This window comes from Otolemur garnettii, unplaced genomic scaffold, assembly GCF_000181295.1.
Source record: "Otolemur garnettii isolate 467f Iridium unplaced genomic scaffold, OtoGar3 scaffold00004, whole genome shotgun sequence".
Lineage (NCBI taxonomy): Eukaryota > Metazoa > Chordata > Mammalia > Primates > Galagidae > Otolemur > Otolemur garnettii.
Genome location: NW_003852399.1, coordinates 42884381 through 42894218, shown reverse-complemented (window position 1 = coordinate 42894218; position 9838 = coordinate 42884381). Strand labels below are relative to the sequence as shown.

The following is a 9838-nucleotide window of genomic DNA, read 5'->3' as shown; positions in this document are numbered from 1 at the left end:
AAAAAAAAAAAAAAAAAAAAAATCTATTGCAAACATAAGACTTAGAAGCATTTTCATTGAAGTCAGAAATATGATGAAAATGTCCATTTCTATCCATGTTATTCGGCGTTCATCTGAAGATCTCAGCAGTAAGACAAATAATGACAATAAAAAGGAGTAAAATAAAAAAATTTGGGGGAGATCAGCCCATAAAAACTGGTATTTACAAAAGATATGACAGGATACAAAAATTCCACAAAAATCTACAAAGTATGGAAACTAATAGGAATTTGTTTGGTGGACAGAAGGGCAATATACACCAAACAATAATAAAACAATTAGGGGAACTTAATTTTCAAAAAAGGTATTATTTACAATGAGAATAAAGTTATTTAGAGCCTAAGAATAAATCTAAGAAAAGTATATAGATATTTATGACAGGCATTATAAAGTATAAACAGAATGTTACTTCTATAATTACACATAAAAGAAGACCTAAAGAAAAGTTGGAAAGTTAAACCATGGACATAGATGAGAGTCAAGAAGTCTAATGATGTCAGTTCTCTAAGTTCAGCATTATTTCTATCAAAACCACAATTTCATAGAATAGGATAAAGTGATCCTAAAATTTTTATGAAAGAATAAATGGCCAAGAACAGACATAGTTAGTTGAAAAGCACTACTGGAAAGAAACAAACAAGTGGAATGCTGGCAGTAAGAAGTTGACAATATCTAGTAAAGCTGAAATGAGATAATCCCATAACTCAGTTTTTCTATTTCTAATATATCCCTAAAGTAACATTTTTCACTATGGTGGTTCTAATCCATCAGGGGTTAGAAAATCAACCTAGTAGATTCTGATCAAATCAAATCAAAGGAGTATACATCATATAACACATTTTAAGGCTAAGTATCTCTTAATAAAACTGTGTTAAGGTACATGTGTGTATACACATACTGTGTTGTTACATAAAATAATTGATAAGTTTTTTGTTTTTTTCTTTTTTTGCAGTTTTTGGCCAGGGCTGGGTTTGAACCCACCACATCCAGCATATGGAGCCAGCACCCTACTCCTTTGAGCCACAGGCGCTGCCCTAATTGATAAGTTTTAAAGGTACAGTCCTAGAGGAACTCTATCCGTACACAATGATGTTCACTAGAAAAATCTGAATTTTGCTTATTAATGGAATAAACTCAGATATATTTATACTATGGAATAATGTGCAGCTGTCAAATAACGAATTTGACTAAATGTCTCAGCATGGATAAATGTTAAAAACATGATGTCTAGTGGGGAAAAAAAGTCGAAGAAGAATAAAGAATGAATGCATATAATTTCTTTTCTCATTTTTTTCTCCCCTGTGTAGAGATAAAAGAGTCCTTCTATGTTGCCCATGCTGGTCTTGAACTGCTGGTCTCAAGAACTTCCTGCCTCAGCCTCCCAAATTGGAGTTTTCTCTAAGTGAAAAATCTCACAAAACTATATATTATTTATACAGCAATAGACCATGTAATACTAGGAATGATACATACCAGGTTCAGGTTAGTTATTACTTGATGGGAGGGAGGAGAAAAAGAGGCCTTTGGCTACACTTGGAATTTTTTAAAAATCTCTAAGACCAACCTGAGGCAATGACTTATCCCCATCAGCATGCATCTTTAATTTCATCAATGCAACCTTTGCTGCTGTTTGACTATTCTTGGCACCTTTCCGTCGTTTACTTGTCGTCTCTCCCGTCTTGGAATCTAAGAGATAAGCATAAGCATGTAAGCACATAAGAGCTATTGCATTTTTCAGAGTTTATTTATAAAGTGTTTAGTAACTACGGCCTTGAAATGTACACAAATTGCACACAATAGAAATATACAGAGACCACATTCATTGTGTAAGTTTATATTTTTATGACCAATGGGAAATGTAATTGAGGTTGATCTAAACAATCACCACATCAAAAAATTCATTGTTACACTGCTTCTTTCCAACTTAAGCCTGTTTAAAAGGGAAGATTTTGATAAAGGTACTATCCTTGCTACAGGGTGAAAATTTTGAAGTAATGTATTGGCAGGGAGATTGATCTAAGCCATGGATACTTTCTTTCCCAGTACATGTATCTCATATTACCATTAAGTCAGCTGACTAGATATTAGTCTTTTGAAAAAGCAATTTAGTACTTCAATCTCATAATACCATTTCTAGCCAATTTTTCTAACTAGCTGAACTACGTGGAATCAGCAAAAGAGACCCTGACAGGAGTACTTCCAAATAATTTCCAAATTTTCATTGGTCAGGTAAACATTGTGAGAAGTAATGTCACAAGTATGTATCAAAATACAAGTTATTATCATCAGGGCTGTTAGGTAACTGGTGAGCAAACTTAAGAAGCAGGCGCTCTAGAACTAAGAGTCCACAGCAATACAGAAAGCAACAAAATAAGCTTTCTAAATACTTACCAATAATATCTTTAACAAGTTTCTGAGTGGCGGCCATACGAGGCTTTGGGATTTCCAATTTTTCACACTCATGATCTGACTGATGACGGTGTCTGCAAGCAACAAAAGAGTGATACTAGTTCATGTATTTGTACGAAACGAAACAGATACACAAAGCATGAATGGTTTAAGTGATCACCTTAGGCAAAAGTTTTTCTCACAATAAGGACACAGAACTGCCACAAGTTCTCTTTCACCACAATCCTTGAATGAGCATGGATAAGATTTATGATTATCTGTCTTCAGTCTTTCATTGATTATAGTCACCTGAAAATGTAAAAAGGGGAAATGGCATTGTATTGCATATAAAGCAAGTCAATGTGTCTCTGTTAGAAGACAGAATCCATATGACTTTTGCTTCAACTTATCAGAACAAGTTACAGACTCTCAGACAAACATTATAATGAATGCTTATGTGAGAAATGATTACTGTGTTGACTGTTCTACATTTTCATATTTTTCCTACTGTGGTATATTTACCCTCTAAGTATATTAAAATGACTATTCAGATACTCTCTACAATTTTAAGCTACTTTGTAAGAGGCCCACACAAAGATGTCTCCATAATATTATGTTCAGGTATCATCTCATCAACCTTTGTTGAAGACTCCTTGCTTCTGTGTTCAAGGCTTAATTAATTAAAAAAAATAACATTTACATAAATGCAAATGGCAAGTCAGATTTACTTTCTGTGTTGATTTTAAGAGATTAAACACTAACTCCAGGAATAAAACACTCAAAAATGATATATTTATCCATGAGATAAAAAGTGAAGGACAGTTTTTGTAATCACTTATTTTTCTTCAGTCTCTTTCATATTTTATTATCAGCAAATAATCCACCACAGGAAGAAAAGATTTTGTAAGATTAAAAAAAAATTTTAGTTCAGCCAGGCTATTCTAAGCATTAAGTATCTGGGTTTTTAGAGTTGAATAAACTTTGAGAAATACAGCAGAACCTCCATAGTTGACCACCTCTCTACACTGACCACCTCAACTTGACCAAATTTCCACAGGCCAGACATGCACTATATGTACGTAGCAGGCCTACTTCCTTAAGTTGACCATCTCTGTTGGTGACCAGTTTGTTACACAGTCCCTTTGGTGACCAACTTACAGAATTGTAATTACTTGAAAACTATAACCAAAAGGCATTCCTTTATATAAATGATAGTTAGATCATGTTAGAATTAACTTCTTAGTTACCATTCCAAGTTTGCTGCAATGGCCTAATGGTATTTCAGTATTTTATTGATGAGAACTAATAATCTAAAGAGACATTCATAAAAATCAGATGATATCATTAAAAAAAAAGCACAGGACATATTTATAAACTATAAGAAACATCAATTTTTACTGTACAATTCTTGAGTATTTCCTTCTAACTAATATTGCATAAAACCAACATATTAGATAATTTTAATTTTCAAGTAGAGGTCAGATTTTGACAGATTTCTTAAACTTGAAAGGGTCAGATTTCAACCTTAGCCCAAATAACCTTCATTTGCAATAACTGAGAAAACAGATGTGAAAATCCTTGGCAATGTACTTGGTAAATGGTGCGCAGGAAGAAATATCCACTGAAAAGTGTTAGAGGCAAATGCTCCTTTCCCACTGGAGTCTATTCAGCTTAATTCCCTCTCTGCACCAAGAGAGGAAGAACTTATTTAATTGTCAATTTTAAGAAAATTACATTAGGAACGGTACACACAGCTTTCTTTTTCCTACTGGAATTGACCTGCCTCCAAGGAAAAAGCCTAAATTACTCAGCACTGTTGTGACTGGTGGGCAAGTCTGCCTAATCTTCTATTTCCTTTGCATACCCGCACGGCTCTATACCAAGCTTCATCATTCAACTTATTCTTCCTTAGTAACAGAGCTATTTTTGTGCTTCTATCTGGTAGACTTTTCCTAATCTATGATCTCTTCAGAATTAGGGTGAGGATTTTGTTAGACTACAGGTTTGTTCTTGGTGGTCTAAGGTTGACAGAACTACCACCATGATTTACTACTGCAGATCCTATCATCAGGTACCAGTGAAAATGAACACAACGGTGAAGGAAACAGTGAACTGGGGACTGTATGATAAGGACATTAATTCTAATCTATATTTATAAATATGTAGTCTGCTGTAACTGGGCTACCTAAATAGAAATGTTTAAGAATTATGAGGACAAAAATTTTTAAATACCAAGTAGATCAACTTCTCTTTAAGCCAGTGAAAAATATGAAGCAAAAGCTTCTCTACATAGTAAACAGCTTAATATGCCAAACTTTAATCTCTGGGGCACTGACGGGCTTTAAATCTAATCAAATTCTGAACAAAAGTACACAAGTACAGATGTTTTATCCGACTGAAAAAATATTAACATACCTCAGGACAACCATGAGACTCCTTGCTTCTGTGTTCAAGGCTTAATTAATTAAAAAAAATAACATTTACATAAATCAATCAAATAACATATTTAAAGGTAACTGTAGATTTAAATACCAAGTAGATCAAATTAAAGATTAAATTAAAGATGGAGCATCTATTTTCAAATGTTTCAAAACAGATGTTCAATGTCAATGAGTAAAAGCAATTCACTACTCTAAATTACCTTTACTTTGAGTACTCTATCGTATATGAAAATACAAACAAATCTTTGAATTTTTTTATTCCTAAAAGATTAACAATAATAAAAAGTAGAAGAAATGCTTTAATTCCGAGTGATTTAAAAACATACATTACTTTTATATACTTCTAACAAATCTTTCTGAATTATATTCTGAAAAGAATTCATTCTTTGAGTGGCCCATTTAATAAATGCTTACTACTTGAAAGTTTAATTGTAAGGAAAAAACATTTCAAAAATCCTTGGTTAATTCCTAGGTTTTACTTTGCTTTGATATGACAAGAATATCCATTTTACAGAATATATCAACTGCACTCTTTTCATTTTATTAAAATAAAGAGCAATAATCACAGTAGTTTTTTTATCCCATTCTTTATATTGCAGACAATTATTTTGTCCTTAAAAATACAACTTTTATATAAACTTACACACATAAAGATTAAATATTAGTCACATACATGAATTAAATTAACAGGGATATGACTAATCGGCTTCTTTTCCCCCCAAGTAATTGCTATAATGAACATCAAATATCAATGGCTAAAGTAACAACTATTTTAAACCATTTTACTTTTCAGAAATAAATCTGATATTACAAACACTAAAATTACTCCCAAATGTTGCATCCTGTAAAAACTTACCAAAATATTCCCGAACAACCATCACAAATAAATGGAAGAAAATCTAAAATTGAGGAAAAATATATGTACCAGTCAGTATCTGATTTTCATTTAGTTTTTTTAAGCAAAAAAGAGTCAAGTATTGGACTACCTCTATAGGAGAACTACCTTTTTGACTAAAATCTCAACATAGCCTGTCACTATATAACCACTGTTAAACAAGTTACCACAACCTCAATAACTCTGAAAGTAAGTGGGTTATAGGAAATAGATGTCACTTGTATTAGCTTTGCTAACTCAGGCCAAAATTCATTCTGGCCTCCTTTTGGCCTCTTTTGTTTTGTTTCCCAGATTTACTTGGTGTTATTTTTGACATCATTATACTGTTAAAAATTCTGCATCTGGAGTAAAAATCCTGGGTTTCAATTCTGCATTCACTGTTTACTAATCTAGCAATGCTAGGGAAGAAGTTACTTAACAGCAAAGATTTAGATATATATATTGATACAGTATATATGATAATATGTAGTATATAGTGTATTTACACCCAAATGCATGTGTGAAGAGAGCTGTGTCTGTATCTGTGCTGTACGCCACATCTGCTTCATAGGGTTTTTATAAAAACCAAATGAGATACACGTCAAAAATGTGAATAGTTAAGAGTCTTGTATTATTGATAAGAATAATACAGCAATTAATTTCTTTTGAGTATGCTCAACTCAGAACAATACGGTAGTGATTGAGTAGAGATGCTTTCAAAAGTGATTCCAGAAGTTCAATAAATGTATTGGAATTTCAGAATTAATGGTTGAACTCCCCCTTACCCCCTGCTTCTGAGGAACACCTGAGTTAGGACCAAGTAACTAAGTAACAATTTAGTTAGGAACTGAACTTTTGAAAAGCACATATAATAGTATTTATTCTCAGATGTGGCAACTAACCATTACTCACTAGATCTAATCATTTTCTAAGTTCTTTTCAATACACCTCTTATTAAATTACAGTATATAGCCAAGAGAAGCTAAATATATCCAATCACACTACCTTCATAAAATGAAAAGTGGAAGGGGCTGCTCAGTCTTACCTTAGAGAAAGCTACAACTGCCTCAAAAAGACCTCATCTCACCAGTATCCTAACTCCAAAAAGAAAGGGTCCCTAACCAAAAGGGACCCCTGGATAATTATGCCTATGGAACAAGAGGGCCAGAATAGTTCTTTCCTCACCTGACAAGATGGCTTCATAAACTGTCACTGTCTCTACTAACGCATGATACCATGAATTTGTTTCATATCAAGCAACTATGAACAGATTTGTCAACAGGAGAAAAGAAACTGAAACATGCAGTACTGTATTCTGCAAAATTTTTATCTCCTTTTCAATATGGAGAAGATGCACATGTTTGGTATTATAAGACTTTTAGTAATCAAGTAAATATTAGACACAAATCAGGAGGACCAAGGGGAAGAGTTAAGATCAAAATAATTCCCTGGCACCTGATACCATCCTTTTATCCATCCAGATGCTAGGTGAAACTTAGGATAGTTACTTAACATACTCTAATCTTAGCCCCTTTCCATTAGTCCAAAAGAGAGAGACCTTGGCCTCATCTCAATTGACGTTAAAGGTACATGAAGCTGGAAAGGATGATGAACTATGTCACACATAGTATATGGGTATTGGATTCACTAGGGGAAACCAGGCATACCAGACACACATATCTGAATAGTCAAAACCCAAATGGCTAAGCTTCCACATGAAAAGACAGCAAACAAATAGGTTCTCATTGCCGAGTGGCTAGTGGACACAGCCAATGGTGGAAGATACACAGAGTGCCACAAGTAATAAGAAGGTAGCAGGGACTGTTGCCTGTCTTTTAACCTGTGTCTGCAGCAGACATCACTAGTCAATGTGGCACTTCACTATAGGGCTCTGAGGTTTAACAGTGATTCAGGCACTTACTATCAATGGCAAACTACAATGGAAGATGAAACCTGTTTGCCACCTTATGTGGCATGGCACACATTTGGCACTAAAGACTGAACAGTCTTTATCGCTCTTATGTCTCAAAAAATGCTTCTTCTAGGTGTATGTCCTCCCAAAGCCTATGCCACATTACTTCAGGCTATGTTTATTACAAGGTCTCTCAGTTTAATAAAGACCATCACCTATTAGTATTATTGATGCTCTCTAAAATGCAGCATACTAGTCTGAAAGGTTTTCTGTGTAAAAGACTATAGTTTATACCCGTATGTGGTCCCCGCACCCAAATCGCTTATCTGTAAACGTTTATTCGAACAACGATGATCAGAATCACGGAATGACAGAGCTGGGAGAGCATAATGATCACCTGATGGAACAGACAGAGGATCAGGAGACCTTTGAGAAGATAATCAAAGCTAAGACCCTTTCTGAGAAGCCCATGAACATCAGTTTAAAAACGGCTCATACCCAAGTCCTCCTTCTCACAGATAAGAAACAGACAAAGTTTGGGAAGTGGCTTGCCCAAAGTAGCAGTGGCAAAGCCAGAGGAGAACGCTCCCAGAATTAGACGTCCTCCCTCACTGAGCTCATCAAAAAGGGGTGGGCCATGTGACCCAGCAGAGTGCTCCCTGCACTTGGAACTGCCCAGGTCCCATCCAAGGACACCACAAGTCTCTCTAAAGGCTCAGGGGAATCAACTCATCTCACTGCAGACCCAGAAGAAACGCGCCCGTCCCGTTCCTCAGGCACAGCCAGGCCCTGCGGCCTCCCCTCACCCGCCGCCACCATCCGTGGAGTCAAAGCGGGGCCCAGGTCTCCCGCGGCCGGGGATGGGGACTCCCCGATCACCTCGCTGCCGACAGTGCTCCACCTGGCAGTGCTGACCGACGTCCAACTCCGCCATGTCTCCCGCGCCGCGAGGGGCGGGACCCAACGTAGGGGGGCAGGGCAGTGTCGCGCGCGCGGCGCCTGCCGGGAACGCGGCGGGCCCGGGGGCGGAGCCTGCAGGTGGGGGCGGAGCGCGGACGGAACGCAGGTCTGAACGCGGTGGGAGCGGTCTGGGTGCCGGGCTCCTGGCCCAAAGAAAGGGCCACAGTTCCTGGGTGTTTTTACCTGAGCGCAAAACCTCTCGTCTCATTCTTAAGAAAATAAATATCCAGCTGCCTTTCTGGAAGATTGTCGGCGGCGGCTCTTGCGTGCAGCCACCAAAATCGGCCACGGTTTTAGAAGGATCGTCTTTTTTTTTTTTTTTTTTTAATTAATATAACCCCAAGAACCAGCACAGTACCTGACGCAAAGAATTGTAGGAATCAAGTGAAAGAGACGAACTTAAGTTACCCAATTCCTGACTCATCCCGACCCATGTTACTTGGTTAAAGTAAATGCCCCTTGAAAGGGAGCCATTCTGGTTTTTAAAAAGGTTTTATTTTCTTTTTCTTGTCTTTCTTTTTTTTTTTAATTGTGGTAGGAGAAAAGAAATCTAATTCTTGAGGTCTCCAGTGTGTACTTCAGTTAGAGGGTCCAGACTCATTTAAGGTAACTACCTGAAGGAAGCTTGTGGACATTGCCCTGGGATGGAAGGGAGTAGCAGGTGCTTGCTGAGCCACCTGGCAGGAGCTGAGGGAGAGGCTCTTTTAGGTGGGGTGCCAGTGAATGCCATTCCACTGATGGGAAGCCAGACGCCGTGCCGGCTGGATGACTGACAATCGGGTGTATTCATGACAGGAACTAGGGAAGTATTCAATGCCGTCTGTGTAGCTCTGGGGATTCGTAAAGCAATATTCATGGAAGAAGAGAGAATGATGGGACTGGAAACAGGAATCATTACTCCAGGATTTGCTCTTAAGTAAATCTATTTAAGATTTCCATCTCAGAATTGCCTGGTTCTCTAGAGAAACTTTAGTGTTTAATCTGGAAGCATCCTAAAATGTCATCTGACTGTTCTAGCCTCATTAGCTTTTCTTTTCTTTTCTTTTCTTTTTTTTTTTTTAAGATGAGAACTTCTGTCTTTTTAAAGATAGAAATTAAATGATTAGCTCAACGGAGTGGAAAAGCCAGTACAAAAATCCATGTACTAAAGACTTCTGATATTCTTGACTCCGAAGATCAGTGGCCTATCTGGATTTTTTCTCTTCTTTTTCTTTCTTTTCTTTT

The 9838-nt window shown here is 36.7% G+C and overlaps 1 protein-coding gene across 2 annotated transcripts in view; it reads right to left on the bottom strand.

Moving 5' to 3' along the window:
* The window catches only part of ZFAND1 (zinc finger AN1-type containing 1), an 18338-nt gene extending 9733 nt beyond the window's left edge, over positions 1–8605 (bottom strand). Inside the window, exons 1-6 of one of the 2 annotated variants that reach the window (XM_003782519.2) lie at positions 8534–8605; positions 5725–5767; positions 4843–4882; positions 2609–2736; positions 2431–2522; positions 1604–1725 (exon numbers count right to left, since the gene is read on the bottom strand). In XM_003782519.2, the coding sequence (XP_003782567.1) occupies positions 1604–1725; positions 2431–2522; positions 2609–2736; positions 4843–4882; positions 5725–5767; positions 8534–8588 (480 nt within the window). In that variant the 5' untranslated portion in view covers positions 8589–8605. Of the gene's footprint in view, positions 1–1603; positions 1726–2430; positions 2523–2608; positions 2737–4842; positions 4883–5724; positions 5768–8460 lie in introns of both variants that reach the window. The other variant, XM_023517698.1, reaches the window with a different exon arrangement.
* Positions 8606–9838: the final 1233 nt, after the last annotated feature.